This window comes from Moschus berezovskii, chromosome 27 (genome assembly GCF_049115385.1).
Source record: "Moschus berezovskii isolate FMDL1 chromosome 27, NW_MosBer_1.0, whole genome shotgun sequence".
Taxonomy (NCBI): Eukaryota; Metazoa; Chordata; class Mammalia; order Artiodactyla; family Moschidae; genus Moschus; species Moschus berezovskii.
Window position 1 is genome coordinate 34,665,581 of NC_142486.1, and position 27,811 is coordinate 34,693,391.

General features: G+C 51.5%; 1 protein-coding gene across 7 annotated transcripts; it reads right to left on the bottom strand.

Moving 5' to 3' along the window:
- Positions 1 to 256: 256 nt before the first annotated feature.
- Positions 257 to 27,777, bottom strand: PMM2 (phosphomannomutase 2). Of its 7 annotated transcripts, none has more exons than XM_055409460.2 (9): positions 27,518 to 27,777; positions 21,596 to 21,707; positions 19,045 to 19,121; positions 18,300 to 18,391; positions 15,338 to 15,437; positions 15,150 to 15,225; positions 12,750 to 12,865; positions 3,125 to 3,206; positions 1,801 to 2,856 (listed from the first exon to the last, which is right to left on the bottom strand). In XM_055409460.2, coding segments are annotated over exons 1-9 (723 nt in total). In that variant the 5' UTR covers positions 27,584 to 27,777; the 3' UTR covers positions 1,801 to 2,854. The 7 variants fall into 7 exon arrangements, with proteins under 7 accessions (XP_055265432.1, XP_055265435.1, XP_055265431.1 ...); XM_055409456.2 differs by having other exon boundaries at positions 3,125 to 3,257; XM_055409458.2 differs by adding an exon at positions 22,528 to 22,595 and having other exon boundaries at positions 1,801 to 3,257.
- Between the last annotated feature and the right edge of the window lie 34 nt (positions 27,778 to 27,811).

Consider the following 27,811-nt stretch of genomic DNA (forward strand, 5'->3'; position numbering starts at 1 on the left):
TCATTCAGTCTTTTTTGGGGGGGATGAGTAAGAAAATGGGATCATCCATGCCTTGTTCCTTAATCAGCACCCTTGCATGTAGGTGAGCTGAGCAAAGGGATGTGGCTTTGTGACAACAGAAAATGCCACTTGGTTGGCCAGCTGTGAAGTGCCCTGTTGATGCATTTCCCTGTTTCCAGTGTGAGCACACGCAGACAGGGGAGGCGGCCCAGGTTTGAGGTTTCCAACGGCATGGGGGTGGGTGGGGGGATGCAGGGGGGCAGGAGAGGCTGGGAAGGTCTTCTTCGGGCCCCCTGCTCCTCGAGAGGCAGGTGATGACTTTGGGGTGGTGCGCAGGTGAACATCTTTAATGTAAGAGCATATTGATGGTCAGAGTACATTAGGAAAAATTATGACTAGCCCATCGAAACCGTTCAGGGCGAGGCTGGAGCCAGCATTTAGCACAAGGGAGGGTTTGGTGGCAGCCAGGGTGCAGGGGGCAGGAGGAGCTGCAGAAAGGGGCTTTGGGGTCTGTGGAGGGTTGGCAGGTGGCTGAGCAGACGTGGAGCCCTGGCCGAGGGGGCCCTGCCTGGGGAGACAGGAAAGACGCCCTGGGAGAGGAAGTGATTCTGGGTTGCCGAGGCCACCTCGCCTCGCCCAGACTCACCCAGACATCTGCCCGACTGGTTCTTTGGCTGGGCCTCCGATCACTCCTCGCCTGGGAGCTGGACAGACGTGCCTTCAAGCTCCTCGCTGAGGTTCATAAGGGCCTTCCTGGTGGCTGGTAGCTGCTGGTGTGGGCTCCTCCTGAGGTTTCCTATGCCCTCGAGCCCAGGTCAGCTTCCAGAGTGCTGGTGGGGGGGCGGCGGGGGGCGCCTGGGGAAGGGAAAGAGGGAGGCGGGAAGCTTTCTTAGCAGCCCCAGGCTGACCTGGGGTGACCTCTCTGCTTCCCTCTTGCTCAACCCTGAGCTACCGTGTTTACATTTCTTGCGACAGTGTCTACCGTCCTGGAACCTCGAAGGCAGGGAGGGACCTACCTTCGCCTGTCAGGGTTCACAGGGTTTTCTGGGGATGATGAAGTGAGCGATAGCTCCCACTCTTCCAAGTGCTCCCCTGAAAAGTCAGTTCGGTTGTTACGTTTGTGGTGGGGACTATAATCCCATCTGAGTGTTCATGCTCAGTCGTGTCCGACTCTTTGCTATCCTTTGCACTGTAGCCCACCAGGCTGCTCTGTCCATGGGAATTTCCCAGCAAAATACTAGAATGAGTAGCCATTCCCTTGTCCAGGGGATCCTCCAGACCCAGGGGTAGAACCTGGGTCTCCTGCATTGCAGGCGGATTCTTTACCGTCTGAGCCACCTGGGAGAATGTCTAAAGAAAGAAGAGATGGATGACATGACTGGGGGAGCTTGGGCTGGGCTGGACCTGGGATCAGACTACAGAAGCAGGAGGATGGGGGAGGGGCTGGCCTTGGGGACCTGCCCAGGGGAGCTCCAAGCAGGGCGGGGCAACAGTACACCCTCCACCTCGTTATAAGGGTTGGGACAGTCTGAGTAAGCTAAGACTCAACTGTTTTACGTTTTGACATCAGAAGTTGTGGAGACTTGTAGGGACCGCTGGACACTAACCCAGAGGACAGAGAAGCGTGGAGGAAGGGTCTGCGCCACTTGTGGGTATCACCCCACAACACTGTGGAAACCGCTGCATTGAAAAGAGCGACTCTCCGGTCCCAAAGGGCTGAGCTTTTCCCGCAGAATCTGAGTAGGCACCGGTTCACTGAACCACCCCGAGGACAAAACAGTAATCAGAGTGAGAAACAGGAACCAATAAAATCACTTTAATTTGCTACTTTTCATTTTGAAAGATCATTACAGTATCATTTGTAAAATCCAGCCAGGAAAGATGCCCCAGGACTGCTGAGTCCTGGGGACCGCTGAGAACGGTCACCCTAGCACGTGACCATGGGTGGGGCCAGTGGGGGCCGACCTCCAGCCTGGTGCTGCTTCTTGCTTCCTGGCTAAGACAAGCCAGGCTCGGGGAGGCTGGGGGGAACCAGGTTCCTCTGTGATGAAGGCACCTGGTGGGGACCAACTAGTGGGGTGCCAGAACACCCCTCTCCAGTTCCCCCACCCCCAGATTCAGGTTCAGGTCTGAGAGTCCCCAGCAGAGGTCACGCCTGGACTGACCCCACCCCGGTCTGGAGGGACCAAGGCTGAAAAGTGATGCATGAACCGTTTTCTTGGAAAGCTCACGTCTGTGCTATGGATGAGGGCCCGAGCTGCCATCCTTCCAGCCGCACAGGAACTTGCAGGAGGTGGGAGGGAGGAAAGGAGAGAGTTACAGGCCTGAGGAGCTGCTCCAGTGCTGGGGTCAAAGTCTGGATGGGGCGGGGGGCCAGGCTTATTATTCAAAGACCAGGCTCCAGATCTGTTTACCGCTCAGGCCCTTCCCTGATCCCTGAGGAGTGAAGTGTGATGGCCCCGGCACTGGCAGGGCCGGGGCTCAGAGCAGCATCTCAGGGCGGCCAGAGGGCCAGTTCTTGGCGGGGCTGTTGGTTCCACCGACCATGTCCCCAGAACCAGCGGGCTCTTCAATGTGTAGTGGATACGGAGCTACCCCGAGTCCTCAGCCGGTGACGTGCAAAGTCCCAGGGGTCAGTGGTCACTGGGCCAGTGCACTCACGGGCTTCATTTCTGGAATTGTCTTAACCGTCTGTGCTGGGGTTGGCTCATCATAAACGTCCTGTCCTTTCTCATCAAGAGAGCCCCCTTCCGGTGCTGATGCAGGGGATCCCGGTGTGAACATCTGGTACATTTTCCATGAGACCCATGAAGAGGGAGGGTCCAGGCTCACTCGTTTTGTTCACTCTGGATCGTTCTAGAATGATGGGGAAGTTTAAAATCAAAACCCCCCGGGGGCACCGTGACTGCACGTATGGGGTGGAGTAGGGGTGGTTGGAGACTCGGGTGGGGATGTAACTCTGCTGGAGGCAGTCCTGGGAACCGTTTTTGATAAGCCTTTTCCTCTGGCCCTGGAGACGGAGGGCCATTCCCCTGCCGAGCAGGGACCGTAGCAAGGACTGCACAGTGGGCTGGGGGGGACCCCTCCCACAGGGAGCGAGCAGATCAGTAGAAGAGCTCCTCACAGATCCTGCGCGTGTCCTCGGGCGCTGCCACCGTGTAGCCCACTGTCCTGGGGTCTGTGAAGATCTCGTGGTCATTCCCGCCCTGTGAAGACATGAGGCGGATGCAGGTGCCACCTGGTTTGTCCTGGGCCGCCTGGGACCACCAGAGAAATGAGGACCCTGTGTTTTACTGGGAGCATCTCTCTGCAGCTACCATTCCAGGAGAGGAACAACCTGGTACAGTTGCTACCAAGAAAGGGGTTTTCACCTTTCCTTGAACTATCTTCAGCTAGGAACATGTAATTATGCCTGTGGAAGAAATCACAATGTTCCCGAAGACCTGTCTAAGGCTTATTTTTCTATCAAGAAAGCAGGCACAGCGGGTGACAGGAGTCTCACTGCCATCGATTTGCTTTAACCGCACCCAAACGTTCCTAACAGGTCACAGGGGAAGGCAGACGGGCCAGAGCTGCACTGCCCTTGAACTTCCTGAGACGATGGACACAGTCCATCTCTGAGCTGACGCGGGCCACGCGTGTGGCTGGCCTGACAGACGCGTGACTGGCCACGCGTGTGGCTGCGTGTGATTTATTAAGCTTCAACAGGCCCACGTGCCTGGAGCCTGAGCCTGCTGACCTGGGCTCAGATCTTGGTTCCAACACCGGCGACGGGGGCGCTGTGGGTGGCTCCCCGTCTGTGAAGGGGGGATCGTGGTGGAACCATGCCAGAGGCATGGAGGCCACCCGTGGACGAGTGGTCCTGGGGCTCAGTGAGTGCGGGGCCCTGTTCTCTTGCTTCCCTTGCCCACTGTGCTGCCAGGAGTTGAGGGCACGTGTCTGGAAGACCTGGGCATGCTGGGAGCGGGCGTCCGTGACTGAGGGTCCCCCCCAGCGCCAGTGCCGAAACCCCCTCCCCAGACACACCTGGCTCAGGGAAATGATGCGTCCACAACCCCCGGCTCTGCCCCTGCTTTCCTTCTCATGGAAATTCTTATAAAAATGGATAAGCAGCCTAACTCAAAACTCTTAAAAAAAAAAAATTGACAACCTTTTAAACGACTGACATCTGAAATTACAGCTGCTCTCGTCTTTGTAAGAACCACCCACCCCCAAGCAGAAAGCGGAGGTGATGAGGTTCACAGACCCAGAAGAGTCAGCTGCCAGGACCCAGGGGAGCTGGGTGGAGCCACTTTGGGAGCCGTCACCTTGGAGTCGTGCTGGGGAAGGTGCGTTCCCAGAAGCTGGCCAGGCCTTACGTGGGCCTCACGAATTTATGTCCCACGAAAGGACTCTGGTCATTCAGCTGGCTCCCACTTCATGGCCAGCGTCTCCTAAACAAATACGTGTGTGGGGCTTCCCTGGTGGTCTAGCGGCTAAGACCCCGCACTCCCAAAGCAGGGGGCCCGGGGTTTGATCCCTAGTCAGGGCACCAGATCCCACAGGCCTCAGCTAAGGATGCTGAGTGTCGCAGCTAAGACCTGGCACTGCCAAATACATAGACAAATAACTATTTAAAAAACAAAACAACAAAACAAGTATGTGTGAAACCAACAGATTTCTCTTAGGACTGCCCAGGTGCAGGGAAACCAGCACAGCACACCTAACACCACCTGACAACCAAGGGAGAACCAACCCCTGCTCTGTGCAGACACCCGGCAACCTCTGGGACACTCTCACTGCTGTGTCACTCACGGACCCTGGAGGGAGGGAGGGGTGTTCACGGGGAAACCATCAAACCGCGGGCAGTTCCCACTGCCCGCCTGGCCTGGGCTCGGAAGCTGGAGGGACAGTGGTCAAGTCCACCACGGGCTGTCTCTGAGACTGACCCAGACGGCTCTGCTGGCGGCGGTAAAGGATGCAGGGAGGGGCCTCCGCGCTGAGGGCCGAAGGAAGGGAGGGGACGGAGAAGACAGACCGCCCACCCGGGAAAGGCTGCCACTGGGAGCCGCCGGGAGGGGCCGGGCCGGGAGGACGGGGGTCCACGCCAAGCCTTCGGGAGTCAGGTTCACGTCACGAGAGGCTCCCTCTGGAGAACGGGTTGGGGGGGATGTGAGGACTCCAAAGGGGGAGCAAGGGAGGCACCTGCCAGCAGCCAGGGTGCAAGGCGGACAGAAGACACTACCTGGGGAGCAGGGCCTTGGGGCAACCAGGCTCAGCCGCCACGCCCGCTCCCGGGGGAGGGCGTCGGGTGCGGGGACAGCCGGGTGCCCACCACAGCCTCACTCGGCACGAGCATCCTCCAGCCCCGATGGCGGGGGTGCGGGCAGGTAGGGGAGCTGTCTCTGGACCCGAGTCAGCCCCTCTGCTGTATAAGCCACTGGCTTGTAACGAGCCAAGGTCCAGAGATTCAGATCATCTATGAAAGCGGAACCGCCCGCAGGCCTCTCCCACCAGGGACCTGGCCTCAGAGCGCGGCGGGCTCCTCCTGGGCCGAACAGACCTCACCAGCCAGACTCGGAAGGAGGTCGGGAGAAGCAGAACCCAAACACCGAGCTAGTGAGGGCACCGCCCTCGAGAAAAAACGGCTTCGGAGGGCAGGAAATGGTGGAAATTTCAAAACTGGATTTACAGATGCACTGAGGTTACCGGACTCAGCCTCCCCCAAGCTCCAGAACAAAGCTCTGGTTTCCCGGGAGAAGAGGGAGGGGCGGAAGGATGAATAAGCGGTCGGTCGCGTTTCCGCTGGGGTGAGCCTGGCCGGCACGAAGGAGAGGCCCTGGCTCAGCCCAGGCCGCCCATTAATATTTAATCCCCGAGAGGCCAAGGTCTGGGCTGCAGGGGAGAGGCTTCCAGTGAAACCTGATTATCCTGATGCTGGAGACAAAGAGGGGGAGCAGGGTTCAGTGTCCCCGACCTGGGTTCCCTCAAGCCACAGACTCCACACGACTTTCAGGGGGTCTGGGCTGCGTGGACACCTGCCCACCGCACAGCCGGGCTCTGCGGCTGCACGACGATGTTTACCCCGGGGAGTTTACAGGCGCTTGGCAAATCTCTACTTGTTAGGGGTACAAAGGCCTCCAAGACCAGGGCTCGGCCCAGAGCAGGGATTCGCCCCCTGGTGGCAGGTGACAATCCCTGCAGGAGCTTAAAAAATTTGTCAGTAAAATTGGGAAAGAACAACAGATAGGGGGCCAGAGGCCTGGGTAACTCTGACAGCTCCACCTCAGGGTATCTCCAGCCACCTGAGGGCCAGGCGCCCGGGGCTCCCCATCTGACTGTCACGTGTGCTTTTCTCCCGGTGTGAGGACTAGCTGCAGGTGAGAACAATCTTACTTTGCCGACAAAGGTCCGTCTAGTCAAGGCTATGGCTTTTCCAGGAGTCATGTATGGATATGAGAGCTGGACTATAAAGAAAGCTGAGTGCCGAAGAATTGATGCTGTTGAACTGTGGTGCTGGAGAAGATGCTTGAGAATCCCTTGGACTGCAAGGAGATCCAACCAGTCCATCTTAAAGGAGGTCAGTCCTGGATGTTCACTGGAAGGACTGAGGCTGAAGCTGAAACTCCAACACTATGGCCACCTGATTCGAAGAACTGACTCACTGGAAAAGACTCTGATGCTGGGAAAGATTGAGGACAGGAGGAGAAGGGGACGACAGAGGATGAGATGGTTGGATGGCATCACCGACTCGATGGACATGAGTTTGAGCAAACTCTGGGAGTAGGTGATGGGCAGGGAAGCCTGGTGTGCTGCAGTCCATGGGTTACAGAGTTGGACACGACTGAGTGACTGATCTGACCATAATCTCAAACAACTTTAATGTTTGAAAATGAATGCCCTTAGAGAATAGTACTGATTTCTTTTTTTTTCCTAGAAGTAAACAGGGTAAAAAATCATAAGAGCCTGGCCCGGGACATGAGGTTTTGAAAGGAACTAGGTGACTCCAATGTGCCTCCAGGGCCGAGAACCAGTTGTTTCAGATCTAGTGATGACCAGCTGGCTCAGTGGTAAAGAACCCACCTGCCAACACAGAAGATGCAAGAGACGTGGGTTCGATCCCTGCATCAGGAAGGCCCTCTGGAGGAGGAAATGGCAACCCACTCCAGTACTCCCGCCTGGAAAATCCCATGGACAGAGGAGCCTGGTGGGCTACAGTCCATGGGGTCACAGAGTTGGACATGACTGAGCATGCATGCACACACAAGATGACCAGGCCAGGGGTGGTGGAAAGCAAGCTGGTTGTTGGGCTGAAGTCCCTGGAAGACGGACCCTTCTGGTCTGCTGATGGCTCTGGCATATCCTACCTCTGATCCATAAAACGGGGTTCAGAGCTGTGAGGGGTCCTGACTCGGGAAGTTGATGCTGTGAACATCAGTACCCCCTGGGGGCCCGCTCTCCCTGAGCAGGATCGCTGGGGAGGGTGGGGGGCCACTCCTGCCTTGGGCCCAGTCCAGTCAGCCACCGTCCTGTCCTCTGGACCTGGGAGGCCATGGATTCTCGTGTCTGGAAGGAAGGCAGGCCCCTGGTGGACACCTGAAACCTGTGGCTCCTCTGCACCCCATTCTAGCTTCTGCTCCTCTCAGCGGGGGCACAGGGGTCTTCTTGGCTGGGCTGAGACCCACTAATCTGGTCCAACGTCCTCCGGGGGGCTCCCCTCACCCCGGTAACAAAGCCTGCCACCAGCCACCTGAGACCTGGTCCTTAGATTTCACCAGAGAAAGGAGTAGGGAGTGAGGCGGGTCTGACCCCAGGACACAGTGCTTTCACTGGGGGCCCTGGAGATGCCTTGAGACGCTGGGCACGGCGAGGAAGTCCTGATTGCGGCTAAAGACCTATGAGCATCTCGAGGGTGGCTGGGTACCACTCACAATGGTGACGCGTCACCTGCCCTGTGGGCCCCAACCTCACACAGCACCCTCAGCCCCAGGTGAGCCTTATCCTAACTTCCTTAAAGGCAGTGGCTTCTGGATGCGGGCCAGGCTTGCCCCACTGCCTGCCCTGCTAAGACCTCACTTTGTTCTCGAGCCTTTGGAATGGGACCCGTGCTCCCAGTGGATGGCCCAGGGCACCGAGGCCCAGGAAGAGACAGAGACTCGCTTGTGGTCACCGTGCCTGGCTCCTGGAGGTGCAGATTTGGGTGCTCTCAAGCCCACTGCCCCTCTCCACCACGTGGTTTTATAGGCAGAGTGATTGCAGTGCTTTGGAAGTGAGGGGAGAGAATGACAAGGGAGGGGCTTCCAGAGCCCACTCAGGGGCTGACCCTCTGTGGGGCCCCCGGCTGCGGTGGGGATGGGGGAGACCCCGTGGAAGTGTCCAGCTCAGGGTTTGGCGCTGAGGAAGTATGTGAAAAGTTTCATCTTCTTCCCTTTTTCAATTAGACAGTTTAAAGTTTTATTTTTCAACAGATAGCACCTTCAGGCAGTTCAGAAATGTAAAGAATAGGGTCTGGTCACAGTGGGAAGTCCCTCTCTCATCCTCACCCCTACCCCCACAGTGAACTCTGGAATTTGTTTCTGGGTTATCTTTTCAGACTCCCTGTGTGTACAGACGCGCAAACATGAGAGAGGACTTCTCTGTCTTTGGACAGTAACACAGCCTGTTACACTGCTCGAGCTGTTTCAGGCTACCTGGCATTGCGCTGTGTTTACTCCGCCTCCTCCTGCGAAGGGTGGGGTCCTAGCTGGGAGGAGAGAACTGCGAGCTGAACTAACCAGAGTGGACCTGCGGAGTCAGAGTCTGCAGTGGGTAACGCTCACAAAGGGCTCAGATGTGTTTTCACACTGCGGCGACGTAAAGTCAAGATGTTGTTTAAAAAAAGTATTAAACAAGCAGAAGCACTGTTGCCTGGGAATTCAGGAAGGCTGGGGGTGATTTGGCAGCCCCCCAGAGAGTCAGGCAGAGTGGTCTGGGACATCTTCCCAAGCCCTGGCTGTCTCCCTTCCCACAGGAAACTGAGGCCCCCAAGTCTGGACCCAGGGCCTTTAACCTGAACTCGAAGCTGGGTTTAGGAGGACACTGGTTGCTGTGACTGCTGGCGAGAATGAAGGGGTCTCCAGCACTGACAAGAGTTTAGAAAGGCAAAGGCCAGCCTCTTACTTCTCCCCTCTGCTCTCTGGAGGTGCTCAGGGTGGGCTGGCAGTCAGGGAAGACATGGGGCCCCACACAACGTCAGATCCCATCTGAGGGAGGCCGTCTGCTGAGTCTGGCAGGGAAACGATTTCTCACGCAGTACTCAGCTCAGGGGCTACCTCCCTGGAAGCCAGCAAACACATTTGCCCGGCACAAGAAAAAACAGCTTTCAAAATGTCTACCGCTGAATATGAAAAGAAGCGTAAAGCTAGTACCTGAACTGCTGTGTGTGTCAGGATGTTGAAAGATTTAGATGGCTGGGCTGCTAACTCCTATTTCCGGGAAAACCACTGACAAAGAAGATCTGAGAAGAGGGCCAAGGATGATGCAAGAAGGGTTCACTGCAGTGCTCGTTATGAGAGCAGAGAGCCACAGCCCGAAACGGCCTCTGCTAGGGAAATGGGGTGAAGGCAATAGCACCCGACTCCAGTACTCTTGCCTGGAGAATCCCATGGACGGAGGAGCCTGGTGGGCTGCAGTCCATGGGGTCGCTGAGAGTTGGACACGACTGAGCGACGTCACTTTTACTTTTCACTTTTGTGCATTGAAGAAGGAAATGGCAACCCACTCCAGTGTTCTTGCCTGGAGAATCCCAGGGACGGGGGAGCCTGGTGGGCTGCCGTCTATGGGGTCACACAGAGTTGGACACGACTGAAGTGACTTAGCAGCAGCAGCAGGGAAATGGGTCAATAGACTGTGCCTAAATGCTAGAATGTTATACGGCCATCAAACGTTTGTCTTAAATATTCCCTAACGCGGGGGTGGGAATGAAGTATGTTGAGAACAAAAGCAGAAAAGAAACGAATGAACATGCCAGGTCCCACGTTTGGGGTCATGTGCAGACATGCAAAACGCCTGGGCAGCATGTCAGCTGTGACTCACAAACGCCTTCTGCTTTCTTCCTCACGCTGTTTCTAACTTTCTACAGTGAGTGCCTATTAATTAAGAATTGAGTCGGGGGGGAAACTCCATTTCACAGTACCCATTTTTTAAAGGTAGGTAAGGTTAAAGAAGAAGGTAACTGATACATTACTACGTGTAAGAGAGGTCAGTGGTAAAGAACCCTCCTGCCAAAGCAGGAGACACAGGGATTCTTCAATCCCTGGGTTGAGAAAATCCCCTGGAGGAGGAAATGGCAATGCACTCCAGTGTTCTTGCCTGGGAAATCCCATGGACAGGGGGTCTGGCGGGCTACAGCCCATGGGGTCACAAAGAGTCAGACATGACTCTGTTACTGCGCACGCACGCACAATGAGAACCAACTGTATAGCGCAGGGAACCCTACTCAATGCTCTGTGGTGACGTAAGCGGGAAGGAAACACAAACAAGAGGGGATGTGTGTACACACAGCTGATTCACCGCTGTACTGCAGAAAGCAACAAAACATTAAACAGGGACCATACTCCAGTAAGGGCTTCCCTGGTAGCTCAGCTGGTAAAGAATCCGCCTGAAATGCAGGAGACCCCGGTTCAATTCTTGGGTTGGGAAGATCCTCTGGAGGAGGGGATGGCAACCCACTCCGGTATTCTTGTTCTGTAGAATCCCTGTGGACAGAGGAGCCTGGCGGGCTATGGTCCATGGGGTCGCAAAGAGTCAGACATGACTGAGTGACTAAGCCAAGCACAGCACATACTCCAATACAAGTTAAAACAGTAATAAACAACAAAACAGACTGATGTGCGGTAAGGCAGTGCTTAAACAGAAAACTTCCCCAAAGAAGTCGTTTATTGATTACCTCAAGGAGTACATTCCACTCTGCAAAGCCCCAGTTAAGGCCTCAGATGGCTGTTTATGCAGCACAAGAAGGTCATCGTCACAGAATATTGTCTTGGCCCGTCTGAAGAGCCCGCTTCTCAGACTACAAGGATCAAAGCTGGGGGGATGGGGGAAGTCTCTGGCCGTCCCTTAGATCCTGGGGGTAATATCATTCGCTCGCTTTGCCTCAGAGAGTGACCTTCTTCCCCCAAGGCCTGAATTCAAAAGCACTTCTGCCTCAAAGCATTTCAACAAAAGGAGGTGGTTATAAACCGTTTCTCTCGGTCACTGAGAGAGAGGCTCACTGATACAGCTCCTGAGAAGCACGGTGTTCGCTGGGGAACGAGACCGAACCTTGCCCGCTGGAGAGACGGTCTGTGGACTGGGAAGTATACTCACTGAAAAAGTGGGGAGCTGGCTCTGGGGTCACCAGCTCTATCATTAGTTGTGTGACCTTGTGTTAACCTCGCTGAGACCCAGGTTTTTAATTTTTTTCTGGCCATGCCACTCAGTTTGTGGGATCTTAGTTCCCTGCCCAGGGATTGAACCAGGCCCATGGCAGTGGAAGCTTGGAGTCCCAACTGCTGGACCGCCAGGCAAGTCCCCCAGTTTTATAATTCGGAAAGCAGGCCTTGAGACTATACTGTCTGGAAGTCCCTTTCCTGCAGGAAGACTAGCACGTGGACATCTTACTGAAAAAGGCAGGTTCATGTAGAACGTGTGTGCTAAGTTGCCCAGGCAGGTCCGACTCTTTCCAACACCATGGACTGTAGCCCGCCAGACTCCTCTGTGGGATGTTCCAGGCAAGAATACTGGAGTGGGCTGATATTTCCTCCTCCAGGGGATCTTCCCAACCCAGGGATCGAACCTCCATCTCTTGCATTGGCAGGTGGATTCTTTAGCACTAACACCACCTTGGAAGCCCTCCACGTGGAACAGACTTTAGTAAAACAGCACAAACCCTGGGTTTTTTTGCTGGAGGAATTAAAGACTCCGTCCATGCAGTCTTTCTGCGGCACTGGATGCTGCAGTTCAGCCACAAAGCCTGAGACAGGAGCCTGACAGCAAGGCAGCTACCACACTGGGTGGCCCGTGGGGAAGCAGAGGGACACGGGGTAAGAGACGGTGAAGGGAGGCGGCCCCGGGCGGGGCAGTGGCCATCGGGGGCGCACCTCCTCGGGGCCTCGATGGCGGCAACGCCTCTCGGTCTGGCCTGAGGAGACCCGCCTGTTCTCAGGAGAGCCCAAGGCTCCGGGGAAATCCCTTCGGCTGGCGCTGGCCTCTCCACACCGGGCTCTGCTCTCAGCCCCCAGTTCAGATTCAGTCCTGGACTGGGGGTTCCTGACCGTGCCCCCAGGGCGGCCCCCTACCCTCCATGAGTGATGCCCAGATCTGACCCTGCACCTCTCATCGCTCCTGAATGTCAGACCCACAAGATTCCCGTTCTCCTACCATTCAGGGCTCCTCGCGCCTAACCAAGATGAATGCCTCTGGGAAAAATACAGTGAAAAATAAAAAGGGCAAGGGCTTCGAAACGCAAAGAGGGTATGATGACAGCCCCAGGTCTTGTTCTGGAAGGTGCTAGGGTGGGCGACACTCAGCGCCACACTGAAAGGCTCTATCCTTACCTCCAGAGGTGGCAGGTGTCTGAGCGCAGAGAAAAGGGGGCTCCACCACCCCCACCCCGCAGGATAGAAGCCGCCACCCAGTGTCAGCCAGGCTGCCGGGCAAAGTGTGCGTGGTAGAGGGAAAAAGCCCCTCTGTCTGTCCTTTCCCCCAACCCAAACTGAACAACACGACTGCTAACATACTTCCATACTTACTGGCATGGTTTTGTCACCGAAGAAATAGATGGTCTTATAGCCGTCCTTCTCCACGTGTCCCAGGCAGTACCTCTTGTCCCAGCCGTTGGGGAAGACGTCGAAGCTGATCTGGCCTCCTGCCGAGCGGGGAGAGAAACACACAAGCCAGAGATGCAAAGGAGGTTAATGATGTGTCACTGAAAAAAACGTGCCCTTCAAGCTAGTCTGTAACTGGAGCCCCAAGGTTGATTTTTATTACCCTGGCTTGCTAATTACCATACTTCAGGGGTAGTTTCTAGAAATTTTTTTTTCTTCTAAATAATTATTGCTGTGGTTGTTTTAGTTAGTTCAGTTCAGTTCAGTCGCTCAGTCGTGTCCGACTCTTTGCGACCCCATGAATCACAGCACGCCAGGCCTCCCTGTCCATCACCAACTCCCACAGTTCACTCAAACTTATGTCCATCGAGTTGGTGATGCCATCCAGCCATCTAATTCTCTGTCGTCCCCTTCTCCTCCCGCCCCCAATCCTTCCCAGCATCAGAGTCTTTTCCAGTGAGTCAACTCGTCGCATGAGGTGGCCAAAGTATTGGAGTTTCAGCTTTAGCATCAGTCCTGCCAATGAACACCCAGGATTGATCTCCTTTAGAATGGACTGGTTGGATCTTCTTGCAGTCCAAGGTTTTAGTTAAGGTATAGATATATACATATATTTTTTGATGTGGCTCATTTTTAAAGTCTTTACTGAACATGTTACAATGTTGCTTCTGTTTTATAAGTTTTGCTTTTTTGGCCCGGAGGCATGTGGGATCTTAAGTCCCCGACTAGCGATAGAACCTGCCACCCCTATATTCGAAGATGAAGTCCTAACCACTGGACCACCAGGGAAGTCCCTAGAAATTAATTTTGGCATTATGCTTCCCCTGCCCCTGGCATCATTTCACTTAAATCTAAAAATCTAAGTCTGAAAAAGAGACACAGCTTGCTGACTCAGAGTGAGAACCACGTCTGCCTCTGCAGGGGAGGGTTAGACCCTGAAGCAGGCGGCGTGCAAGCTGCCAACGGCCTGCTGCAGCCCTGCTCATCTGCAGCCACACCACGCTCTTGGTGCATCCTCCCAACAGCAGGATGCACCCAGCTTGTTGTGCAGGAAAATGAAAATCCTACGGACGGTGATTTTCCACACAGCTTTTGTGGGCAACCAAAAACCCTTTCAAGGCTTTGCCGGGACACTTAACTGCCCACCCATGCATCTTTTACACGGAGTACCCCTGCAGCTCTAGTGTTCTGGCAAGTGTACGCTCACTTATTAGAGCTGGTGAAAGGAGAGGGCTTTAAGAAATGGCTCACCAGCACTGACAGTAGAAACCCATCTGCTAAAAGCTGGGTGTGTTCCACCTGAATGCAAGGCGGAGACCTCCAGCGCTGCAGGAGGGGCTCTGCACTGGACACAGAAACGGCCGCGCTGGCCGGTCACTGTCAGCAGAAGCTTCGGGAACCTAGACGAGCACCTGCTCCTTTCTCGGCCCTGTTTCTTGATTTGTAAAATCAGCCCAAGTGACTTCTAAGGTTCTCTGCTGGCCACACGTTACAGGATTTCAGACACATCTGGCTCACTTGACCTAACAGGCCCCCTCGGACCCCTGCCCCGCCCCGTCTCTCTTCTGGAGTCAGCCACGTGCTGTCTCCTGCTCAAAGGTTTGCGGGTAAGTTCTCACTCTTCGTCAAGCGCATGCATGTGTGTGTGCGTGTGTGTGCTCAGTCGTGGACTGTAGCCCACCAGGCTTCTCTGTCCATGGGGTTCTCCAGGCAAGAACGCTGGAGTGGGTAGCCATTCCCTTCTCCAGGAGAGCTTCCTGACCCAGGGATTGAACCTGAGTCTCTTGTGTCTCCTGCCTTGGCAGGAGGATTCTTTACCATGAGTGCCACCTGGGAAGCTCCTTCATCACAGACAGTTCATCAAGCAAGACACTCTTATTTTTGAGCAGAAGTGTTGGGCGGAAGAATCCTGCCAGGTGAAGATACAGAACCAGTAGCCTGGAAATCATCTCCTAACCTGGCAAGTTGCTGCCATGGCTGATTCTGCAGGAGAGTGGTTTTTATTTTTCAAAAATTTATTTTAGGCTGTGCTGTGCGACACGTGGGATTAGTTCCCCAACCACGGATTGAACCCGTGCCCCCAGCTTTGGGAGTGCAGCGTCTTAACACTGGACTGCCAGGGGAGTCCCAGGGGAGTGCTTTCCCCCTTATGGATGGGCCACCCATAAAATCCTGCTGCCCATCAGCAAACTGAGTAGAGTCCAAGAGCTGAACTTGGAACCAGCCGCACGTGGCTCATGAGCCCTGAACTTGAACCGAGTCCAAGTCCAAGAGCACACCGGCCCGCAGCCACCTCCCAGCACGAGCCCCTCGGACATATGGTACCTATGGAAAACGTGAGGCCTTTCCCCGCAAACTCCTTTCGCAGGTCCTCCACGAACTTCTGTCTTATCTTTTCTTTCTGAGGAAGACAAAAAGATACTGAGAGTCTAGTGCAGTAGATAGCAGGCTTTCTCGGCCACAGAGAGGCACATCATGTGTCCACACACCCGGGCTATTTCAGGATGACTCACCTGATCGAGCTCGTAGAACTCAATGCGTTCTTCCTGGCTGCAGCTTCTTCCGATCGGTGACACGTTTAGCATCCCGTTTCGGAACTCGATGAAAGTGCCCCTGGGTGGGAGGGGAAGGGGAGAGGGGTCCCGGAGACACATTTGAGCAACATGACAGAAGGACAGATGGACTAAAAGGCGGGTGCAGTCAACATGTGGAGGAGCTGTGCTGGGCCGTCACCAGCCCCACGTGGCCCGTCACCAGCCCCACGTGGCCCGTGAGCCCTGAACTGTGGCTGATCCGATCGGAGACGAGCATTTAGAGATTTCGGGTGAAAGGGTGTAATCCTCACTAATGAGGCTTTACTTATCTTTTAAAACATTTACTTATTTGGCTGAGCCGGGTCTTAGTTGCAGCATGAGAGACGTAGTTCCCTGATCAGGGATCGAATGTGGGCCCCCTGCATTGGGCGCATGGAGTCTTAGCACTGGACCACCAGGGAGTTCCCGATAATGCTTTACATTGACTATACTTGACATGACTATATTTTGGAAATATTCGGTTAAAAAAAGCATATTAAAATTAATTTCACTTGTTCCTTTCTTTCCTAAAAAACAAAAAACCCAGGACCGCAGAAAGCTCAAAAAATACATTACATGTCAGCTGGACAGTGCTGCTCTTGGACAGAGAATGTTACAGCGAGTAAAGAGCTATGGAATGCTCCCAAGGAATCTGAAAGTATCTATCTAGACATTGTGGCCAGTGATCTAGTGAAATGTTGCTTTTCACCAAGCAAAATGACACAGGAAAAGCTGCTGAGGATCCCAGGTGAGCTCAGTAAGAATACTGTGAGGATGAGCGCCAGGCGTGGGGCTGGGACCAGATTCCAGGCCAAGGCAGGCCACAGTTTACCAGGTGAGCTTGGGCACCACTCTGAGCCTCAGAAAGGGGCTAAGGGCATGCACTCTAAGCCCCAAAGGAGCTCCTGAAATCTTTATGTAAAAGTACTTTGCTAACTGAGTAGCAATGAATACTCAATCAAGTAAAGTAAAAACAGAAAAGTCTCCCTCACTGGACCCTCCCCTGCTGTGCTCCACTTGCAGAGCAAGAGGCAAAGGTATGTACACTGGAGACAACCCCGCTCCCCGGCCCAGCTGTCCTGGACTCTGTACAGCCCGGCCAGTCCCCTACACCGTCGACATGTACACAGGGGTCGGGGGCAGTGGTTATCATTCGGGGCAGGGGGATCCTAGGCCTGTGAGTCCTAAACTGTCAGAAAAAGAGCTCACTTGTTTTCCCAGCTCGAGGACACATTATTACTCCCATTCCCGAGAAAGGGAGGGTGGCTGATGTGTTGTTGAATGGCTTCTAACACCAGGACTAAGGCGGCTGATCAAGCATTCACTTTCCCCCTGAAGATCTGGACTATCTGACCTCTCATTGCACCTGCCCGATCTGTGTGGGGCACAGAGTGAGGCCCGCAAGAAACGTGGGCAAACACTGATCAATGAGGGTCTTGGCTCTGCCTCCTGAATCCACTGGGAACCCTGGGCTAATTCAGAGTCGCAACTCTGCACACTGGTCTCTCACTGGACAACATCCTCTTTGAGAATGGGAGTGGATCTTACCCTCTTTTTATTTTCCCTTAATGCTTAGCCCAAAGTAAAGACTGAACTGACCCGGGATAGTTTCTAGAACGGAGAATTTCTAACTTACGCAAACGTCAACACCACAGGGTAACGAATGCTCATAGGTCACCTTCCAGTTCCAACAAAAATGGATCTGAGGGCCCGCCTGTCTCATCCACCCCTCTTCCTGGGACAGATGAGAAAAGACGAGAAAACCAAAAGCCCTGCCCTCTGAGAGGAGGAGCCAAGCAGGGCCACCTGATTCAGAAATTCAGTCTTCAAAGTGCAGCATGTCTTGAAATTTATTTGCTGCTTAAGAAACGTTTCACCTCCTAATCAATAGGGTGTCACAGATTAAGTGCAGAAAACAGAAGAAAATGAAAAGTATTTCAAAGAAACCACCTGTAACCTCATTACCCAGAAACAGCCACCGTGAGCATCCGGTCCGTTTCCTGCCAATCTTTTAATTGTGGGCATGTGTGCATGTTACTGTTATTATATTATTTAAAAATGGGAATTGAGATAAGTGTTCAGAGCAAGAGGTAGGTTCACAAATTGATGTCTAGAGAGGCCGGGAAAATGAGACAAATGGCCCGTGAAAGGCTGCCCCTGTGCCCCTCTCCAGCTGCTGCCATGCTGAGGGTGGGCATTGAACTATTGGGTCTTCAGATGCAACAGAAGTTGGAAGCCCAGACATTTAAAATCAGACTTTTAAATGACAGCATTGGGACTTCCCCAGTGGTCCAGTGGTTACGAATCCACCCGCCAAGGCAGGCGACACAGTTCGATCCCTGGTCTGGGAAGATTCCACATGCTTCGGGGCAACTAAGCCCGGGAACTCTGGAGCCCTCGAGCTGCAAACAGAGTCCAGCGCTCTGCAACAAGACGCCACTGCAGCGCAACTGGCGTAGGCCCTGCTCACAACTAGAAAAAAGCCCATGCAGTGCAGCAAAGACCCAGCACAGCCAAAAACAAACAAATGAATTAATGGACAAAAATTAAAAAATGACAGGACTTAATTCAGATTGAACAGCGGGGGCCAAGTGAACTTGGCTCTGGGGGGGATTTGGCCTGGGGGCCTCTAGTTTCAACCCTCCAGCTGGGGCCGATGCTTTTCCCACGCTGCTGTGTCACAGGCAGGGGCCTTGACTGGCAGTCTTTGAAAGCATCGAGCTTTCAATTCCTGTCGTGTGGACATGCCATCATTTATATAATCATTCGTCCACTGCTGGCCTCGCAGAAGGTTTCCGGTGAGCCCTTGTAAGCACTGTACTATGGAGTTAACTGAGCCCTAACCTGCCAGAGGCCGTGACGCCATATTCCAGCGGCACCTCGCTGCTAAGAGCAAACTCACCTCTTCTTCGGGAGCTTGATTTTCGCGATGTAGCTCAGACAGTAGTTGATTAAATCCTGGATTAGGGCTTCACCCAGGTGACCTTGAATACTCTAGATAAGAAAAAATGCTGATGTTACTCGACACAGTGGGAGATGTTTTCAAAATGGCTTTCCAGCCAAGCCAGGTCTTCAGCCCCATGGGCTGAAGGTCACCTGGCGGGGGTGGGCGCCACCCACATTGCCTTTCTCCTCTCCCTTTCTCATTTGCTGAAAACATCAGGCAAACCAGAAAGGGCTTCAGTCAAAACCATTTCCTGCTTCATTACTCAAGATTTTTATGTTCATTATCTCTCAAAGTACTTCCTGGAAGCCCCCGAAGAGTTTATTCGTTGCTGCTTTTATTCCATTAAAATATCTGCAGACATGGATAGAAAACATATTTGTTTCACTTCGGTTTCCTCTTCTGTCTGAACAGAATGATCCTAATGGTAATAAGAGCTATACAGGACTGCATAAAAAATGTCTGTAGCAAGGCAGCCTGCACTGGTCTCTGCTATATAACAGAAATACTAATTACCCTTAAAAAGCAATTACAAAAATTAAGTTAGCAATTTGGAATGCGTAATCGTCACATGGTTAAACATCCAAAATGTAAAAAACGAGGGTGAGGATTCATTACCACTCAGCCCCTGGAGGCATTCAAGCACCTTTCCAGAAAACATTTGACTAGTAGTCTGTTATAGTCTGGATACTTACAAACCTACCTGTTTACACAAGAGTTTCCCATCTCTGTATGCTACCAAGCCATTTTCTGGAAACACGTAATCATATTTTTTAATAACTGCCAACAAAACAAAAGAAACTTTAGAATGCAATGAATTGAACCCTGTGTTTCTATTTCTTCATTAACACATGGCCAACAAAACTGCTAAACTCCAGTACTGACCTATCTTAACAGATTGGGAGGGTGGACTAAAGCTCCTTAAGAAATTTTTTTAAAAGACGCTTTGTTATCAATTTAACAGATGCCGACTAGGCTGCAGACTGGAGAGTTGGTGGTGGGTCACGGCGTGTCTCCGCCTTCTGCCTATTTATTTGTAAAGGCAGGTGGAAGCAAACGATGGCGCCCAAACCCCACTGTAACCTGCGTCATCCGGACAGTGATGAAAATCAGTCCAATTTGAGGCTATGCTCCCAGAGATTCTAAATCAGAACCTGCAGGGGCTGGGTTAAGAATCACATGATTTTTTTTTTAAAAAAAGCTCTTCAGGTGATTCTTAAGACCACTCACATCAATCTTGCCTGCACGTTCATCCTAAGTCATTTCAGTCATGTCCGACTCTGTGTGACCCCATGGACTGTAGCCCACCAGGCTCCTCTGTCCACAGGGGTTCTCCAGGCAAGAACACTAGAGTGGATTGCCATTCCCTCCTCCAGGGGATCTTCCCGACCCAGGAACTGAACCCACACTTCCTTCATTGGAGGCAGATTCTTTACCGCTGAGCCAGAGGGGAAGCCCATATCCATCTGGATGGTCTCAAACTTCAGGCGCTTGTTACAGTGCAGATTCCCAGGCACGGTGTGTTGGGCAGGGGCCAAGCTCTGCATTTGAACGAGGTCCCCAGGTGACTCTCACACAGGTGGGTCTTTCACTTTCTTCTGGCTTGTGACTTTTTTTTTTTTTCTGAGGCCTTCCACCTGGTGACTTTTATTTCTGCAGCATCAGCCTCCACAGGGTTGGTGTGATGAGGTGGAAAGAACAGGGGTGCTGTTCTTTCTGGTGTTTCCACTCATACTCTGAAAGGTAAGATACTGTCCTATACTAACAAAGCCTCTCTGAGCCTGTGGTTAAATACATGATCAGAGGCATAAAGGGCAATCAGGACCAGGTAACAGGGTCTTAATGTGCTCCATTACGTTGTTTATACGGGCTTCCCAGGTGGGCTCAGTGGTACAGAATTTGCCTGCCAATGCAGGAGACTCAGGGTTGATCCCTAGTTTGGGAAGATCCCCTAGAGTAGGAAATGGCAACCCACTCCAGTATTCTTACCTGGGAAATCCCATGGACAGAGCAGCCTGGCGGGCTACAGTCCACAGGGTCACAAGGAGTCGGACGTGACTGAGCAACTTGTTGTTTGTTAAACAACAGACAACATGTTGTTTATGGCGTTTCTAAACAGAGCACCCACGAGGACAATTAGTGACAGAGGAACAGAGAGCTTTGTTTTGGGCTGCACCCCAAGACATGTGGGATCTTAGTTCCCCGATGAGGGACTCGAACCCACGACCCCTGCAGCGGAAGCATGGAGTCTGAGCCACTGGGACCATCAGGGAAGCCCAGAACAGAGGGTTTTAAAGGGCCCCCATAGATTACTCTTTCAGAAACTGGTCCGATACATACAGCCCATACAGATTTGCACTGGAAGGTATTACATCTCGAGGACTGGTTCTCAGCTGGGGGTGATGTTGCCCCGGGGGACATCTCCGGCGTCTGGAGGTGCGTGTGGTTGTTACCCTGGGTGAGGGGGCGCTGCTGGCATCAAGTGAGCAGAGGCTGCAGATGCCGCTCAACAGCGTCCAGTGCGCCGGACAACAGAGTTCGTGGCCCCAGATGTCAGTGGTGCGAAAGCTCAGGCCCTCTAGGTTTCCACCCACTGTTTCTCACAGACCCCCGTCTCAGGCACCCAGGCAGCCCTGGGGCCATGCAGATGAATAATCCATAGTCCCAGTCTTCAAGACAGACATAGCAGACAGTTTCCAATAGTCAGCGCTACATAAGCAGCCCCAGAATCTCCCAAAGGCAGTTGCTGAAGTATGATTCCCAGGCCCCGCGGACCCACTGAGTCAGTCTCCAGCTTCCTGGGTGTCAGGGGGTCTGGATTCTGGTTCCCTAGGTCGGGGAGGATCCTGAGTGACTCTGGGAAACACTGCGATAGGACCACAGAGGTGGGCGTGCAGACCCACAGGACCCCTCAACACCCAGGTGAGCATTATGTCGGGATGGTGCCAAACTGAGGCAGGAAGGCAGTTAATGGATTCCAGGCCAAGACTCAGACACCGTTTCTAGGTCCATCTGTCCACGTGTCTGCATACCAACTGCTTCACCAGAAGCTCCAGAAATGTATTTACAGGATAAAAAATAAAACAGACAAACTAAGGGCAGAGAAAATGTTCCCCCATCGAGGAAGCAGGAAGGCTGCCCCACAGGCAGGACGGTTCAGGGCTGTAACCACGACACTAAGTGGCGATGGGTCCCGATAACCTCACAAGAAGTTTACTGTTTCACCAAAACATAACGAGCAACGCAGAGCCTACCATCATCTCCCAGTTGCTCCTGTACTTTCTCAAAGTCCGACCCACCGACGACGCCGATTTTGATCTTCTGCCTCAGTTTCTGCAGAAAGCAATCCATGTCTTTGGTAATTTTCTGCATTTCAAAAAGGAAAATAAACAGTCAGGAGACATGCAGGAATCGAGAGTAAGACCCCCAAGAGGAACGCAAACTTTACTCTCATACTTGTCAGTCTGCTTCTATATCTACAGGTAAGACCGACTGTTTGGTTGTGCTTTTGGGACACTGGGTGAGTCCCTGGTGGCCCAGATGGTAAAGCGCATGCCTGCAATGCAGGAGACCCGAGTTCTATCCCTGGGTTGGGAAGATCCCCTGCAGAAGGAAATGGCTATCCATTCCAGTATTCTTGCCTGGAAAATCCCATGGATGGAGGAGCCTGGTGGGCTACAGTCCATGGGGTTGCAAAGAGTCAGACACAACTGAGTGACTTCACTTTCACTTTTCACTTAGGGACATCAAGTTATCAGAAAAAGAAAAAAAAAACTTGTTAAAATTTTTACCTGGCTTAAAACACACAAATAATACAGTAACAGCTGTTTTATTTTGCTCCTGCTTGTTTTTTTTCCTGTGCATTTATACACTTGTCTGTAGGCACATATATAAAAATGTTCTACTTTTTGAAACACCAGTTGGACTCATTCTATGTCTTGCACAATGACTTGCTTTCTCAGTATTAAGTTGTGCTGATTTTTCCAGAATGCACGTAGATCCATTCCTTTCAAATGCTACACTGTACTGCATTTATGGATTCAAGTTGTGGCTAATTCCAACCCATGTGTTAATTCAAAATAAATTTTAAACTGAGATGAAGTGACATCCCTGTGTTAAGGCAAACCACAAAGTATCTTTTAAACCCTTATTTCATTGCTGCTGGCAATCTTAATCGTACACTTACATGGACACACGTCTTCATAAATAAAGCTGTGATTGTACACTTATCTTCACAGATAAAGTTACCAGAAACTAAAAGAAAAAAATCCACCTCAGTACAAAAACATCTAGAGTTCAATCTTCTCTTTTTCTTTAAAAAGCATTATTATAAGAGTAGTACGTGCATATGGTTAATAAAATTGGGCAGAAGGGCTTCTAGGAGAGTGCAATCTTTTCCACATCTTCCGGTGGAATCTTGACCTAGTGGACAGTCTAGTGGCCTCTGAGTCAGTGACTGAAAATGGGCCCCAGAGGCCCCCACAAGTTGTACTCAGACATGAGGTCAGAATGGGAGGAAGTGGGGAAGAGTCCTGTGATTGCAGAACATTAAAAATGCAACACTAACAACAAACACAACACTTACACCTTCACACAGAAGCCAAAGGGCACCACTTATGTTTATCTAGACCCTTGTGAGCACCGATGAGCTGAATGGTCTGGCAGGTCAGCCAGGAGACATACTCAACGTGCATGGGTCAGAGAGGCACCTTCTCCCTTCCAGGTGGCAGCAAATATTTTTCCACAGGAAATAAGACCCAGCTGCTTCTGACCACAATCTAGCATCTAAACTACCCCCCACAGCAGGAGAGAGATGTGTAGTAAAGTAACCACACAGAAAAACTGTCACAATGTTTCTTTTTTGGTGGGCTCACACGGAGGGGGGAGGGGGCCCTCTTTTTTTTCCATTTATTTAAATATATTTTAAAAATGTTTTTACAGTGTTGTGTTGATTTCTACCATAACTACACATCCACCCCCTCCCTCCCCTCCAGGTCATCAGAGTGCCAACTTCTCACCAGCTATCCATCTTGTTTATATGTTGTTGCAACTTTCTCCATTCATCCCAAGCTCTCCCTCCCCCAGTGTCCACAAGTCCATTCTCTGTAATATCTGCGTCTTCATTCCTTCCCTGCAAATAGGTTCATCAATACCACTTTTTTAGATTCCATATAGACACATTTGGAGAAGGAAATGGCAGTCCACTCCAGTGTTCTTGCCTGGAGAATCCCAGGGATGGCGGAGCCTGGTAGGCTGCCATCTATGGGGTCGCACAGAGTCGGACACGACTGAAGCAACTTAGCAGAAGCAGCACAGACACATTAATATATTTTTTCTCTTTCTGCCTCACTTCACTCTGTTTAACAGGTTCTAGGTTCATCCACATCACTAGAATTGACTCAAATTCGTTCTTTTTTTATGACTGAGTAATGGTCCTTTGTGTATATGTATCTCAGCTTCTTTATCCATTCATCAGTTGATGGACATCTAGGTCGCTTCCATATCTTGGCTGTTGTAAATACTGCTGCTATGAACATTGGGACACACATGTGTTTTTCAATTATGGTTTTCTCAGGGTACATGCCCAGAAGTAGGGTTGCTGGGTCATATGGTAGATTTATTTCTAGTTTTCATCTCCATACTGGTCTCCATAATGGCAGTATTAGTTTATACTTCCACTAACAGTGTAGGAAGTGAAGTGAAGTGAAAGTCGCTCAGTCATGTTTGTGTCTTTGCAACCACATGGACTATACGTATACAGTCCATGGAATTCTCCAGGCCAGAATACTGGAGTGGGTAGATGTTCCCTTCTCTAGGGTATCTTCTCAAGCCAGGGATCGAACCCAGGTCTCCTGCATTGCAGGCGGATTCTTTACCAGCTGAGCTACCAGGGAAGCCCAAGAATACCAGAGTGGGTAGCCTATCCCTTCTCCAGAGAATCTTCCTGACTGAGCAATCGAACCAGGGTCTCCTGCACTGCAGGTGGAGTCTTGACCAGCTGAGCTACCAGAGAAGCCCTAACAAGAGTAGGAGAGTTCCCTTTTCTCCACACCCTCTCCAGCATTTATTGTTTGTAGATTTTTTGATGATGGCCATTCTGACTGGTGTAAGGCAATACCTCATCGTAGTTTTGACTTGGATTTCTTTAATAATGAGTGATGTTGAGCATCTTTTCATGAGTTTATTGGCCATCTGTCTGTCTTCTCTAGAGAAATATCTGTTTAGGTCTTCTGCCCAATTTTTGATTGGGTCATAATGTTTCTAAATAACTCTTGTGATAAATTCAAGGAATTTTTTATAAGTCATCCCAGACAAAACACAAGGAGCCCAAAACTTGGAATTAATGTGGAAAAAAAAATTATAGAAGACTTCCCAGGGATAATTAAGGAAAATTAAGGAGCAGAGGAAGAGTCAGAAAATCAGGCCTGTGGGCCAGAACCAACCCTCTGCTTGGTTCTGTACAGTGACTCCAACACAGTCATATCCATTCATCTCTGTGGTGTCTGCAGCCATGACTACCGGGATGAACAGCTGTGTGAGCCTCAACCATTTCCTGCCTCCTGTGGTGGGGCTGGGGGAGTTTAGATGCTTGATCGTGGTCACAAGCAGCTTTTTACAGAGCAAAGTTTCCTGACCCCTGTATAAAATTACTTTAGGGCATTGCTGATCATTTCCTTAGATGTGATCACAAAGTTGTGGTTACAACAGAGGTCCCTGTCCTCAAGAGCTGCAGGTGTAAATATTCAGGTATAAAAATTGAAGTACCATTACAACTACAGCATCAGAAGAGATACAGCAAAGATTAAAAAGGAGAGCGAGGACTCCCCACCCGCAAGAGACATGGGTTCAATCCCTGATCTGGGAAGATTCCGCATGCTGCAGGGCAACTGAGCCCGTGCACCCCAACCACCGAGCCCACACGCTGCAACTGTTGAAGCCCATGCGCCCAGAGCCTGTGCTCCGCAAAAAGCCACCACAAAAAGAGCACCCCAAGAAAAAGAAGCCCCTGCTTGCGGCAACTAGAGAAAACCTGAGGGCAGCAACAAAGACCCAACGTGGTCAAAAGTAAACCAATAATTAAAAAAAAAAACAATCATTGTTGAATCTAAATGATGTGAATATGGTTCTTTTGGGTACTGTTTTTTTTTCCCCCAGCGATTCTGCACGTTTGAAGCTTTTCATGTGAAAAAGCTGGAAAACAGTCCACCCAGGTTTATGCCCTGTTTCTCTTTGCAGGCTTCTAAGTCTCAACTGCTTTTAGATGCAATGGCATTTCTTAGGAAAGCACTCAGAACAGCAACGTTCTGCTAGCACACCGAAATGCGCAAAGCTCTGGACACTACTGGTTAGATTTTACCTGATTAGGTCATATCCTGTTTCAGCAGCTGCAAGAAAAGATAATCCATTTGATTGCTTTCAGATTGCCTTGTGCTTATCAGTGTTTGAGAACGTTGTTTACTGAGGAAGGGAAAGGTTGTATAATGCAGATCTGTTGCCAAATTAGCTTTATTTTTTACCTGGAGCACCCAGTGCATAAAACTTACATTTTTTTAAGTGTAAAAATCATGTTCACCAAAGAAATGTTTCAAATATCTCAAGGGAATACACTGCAGATTGCCTGGTTTTGCTGCTATTTCATACTCTGTGCTTTTATGTCCTGATTCCTTCTGGGAATCAGAAGCATGTTCCTGAATGGCACACCTAGTAACCAAAACAGCCTCCACCTTGAAGCCTTGGCAGAAAATGGCAAACTTAGCAAATAACAATACCCTGAGGCCCAGAGACTTTTATCAGATCTTGTATGGAAACCAAGGTCATGGTTTCACTGTGTCTGTTTCCTAATTTAAAATGGAAATAACTATCCTACTTGGGATGAAAGAGGGAGAAAGGTTAAGAGGCTCTAATGATATTGTGTAAAAAGCCTTCGAATGTAAACCTAAGATCATTACAACCAAAGAGCCAAACTGAGCAGCAGTTTTACTGGAACACAGCTAATAGTGTCTACGTATGGTTGATGACTGCTTTTGCATTAAAGTCAAGTAGTTACTACTGACCATATGGTGGGCAAACACAAAAGTATTTGCTACCTGGCCCTTTACAAACAATGAATTACTGACCTTGGCTCTGAACCACTATGGGTTTTTTTTAACAACTTACAAGTGTGTGTGGATCAGGAAATTTCAGAGCCAAAAAGGGCTGTTGGAGAACTTGCAATTGCGTATCATCACTAGATACTCAGCACTTGTGGCTCTGAAAGGTAAAATGATGCACACACATTCCACGTGAATTCCAGAGCGCACCGACCACTGCTATCATCTGGCTGGAACCAGGCAGGGCAGAGACAGAACTTGAAGACAGTGAGGCCTCTTGGAACCACTCCCAAGTTTGAATGGTTGCTGTTCAGTGACTGATTCATGCAAGGGGGAGGTCAGAGTGAGCGTCATCACAAAATCTGTGCCCATGGGAACAAAATCTGGAAAAGAGAAGTTTCCAGGAGTCCAGGGAGACTCTCAACAGGCAGCCTGTAGCAATCTAGATCTTATCTATCACCCCACTCCACTGCAGGGCTGGAGAAGGCAGTAGTGGTGGTGGCTAATACTAATTGAGTATTATTGAACCCAGCCTACCGTCTGCAAGATACTTTCATGAACTTACAGGATTTCATTTGACCCCCACAAACACCTCAAGGAACAGTTCACCTCCCCACTTAAAGCCGTAGATACTGAGGTTAAGTGACTTGCTCAAGGTCACACCGTTGTCAGGAGGTAAAGCTGAGACTCTACTAGGCCTGTCTGATCTGTAAACTTGTCTTTCACATCAAGCTACAGGCAGAGACCACAGTGATACATCTGAGAAGGGCACACAAGCTGGTAAACGGGCTGAGCTGGGTTTCACACCCAGGGCTGATGGTGAGTCCAGAATTGCGTTTTCAAAGCCAACACAAGCTCCTTGCTCTTAGAGTTTTTCGGTCTGTCTCATCTCTCCGAGCACCCTGAGGTCTTGAAGATCTGGTTCGGGCTTCTGTCTCAGTCCTCCAGGGAACACAGCGTTGAGTTCAATCGCTTCAAGGGAGGTGGGCGGTCCCTAGCTACCCCAGATTGCCTACCTGGGCGGTAGTTAGCCCCGTCTGGGAGCAGTAGGGGGCTCTGCCCCGGCTATCGCCGGGCGCCTCTTACCTGCCGCGGGGCCGTCAGGGTCCCGTCCACGTCGAAGAGGCAGAGCGCTGGGCCGGGCGCAGCCATGACCCTAGTTTCCACGCGCACCTAACAGGACTCGCTGGCACTTGGAACTCTGCCCGGAACTTCCGGGTCCAGCCCCCGTGCCGTAGGGCACGCCGGGAGGAGAGGAATCCACTCCCACAATGCCGTCGACTAGCGGCTCTGGGCGGAGAAGGCAATGGCAAGCCACTCCAGTACTCTTGCCTAGAAAATCCCATGGATGGAGGAGCCTGGTAGGCTGCAGTCCGTGGG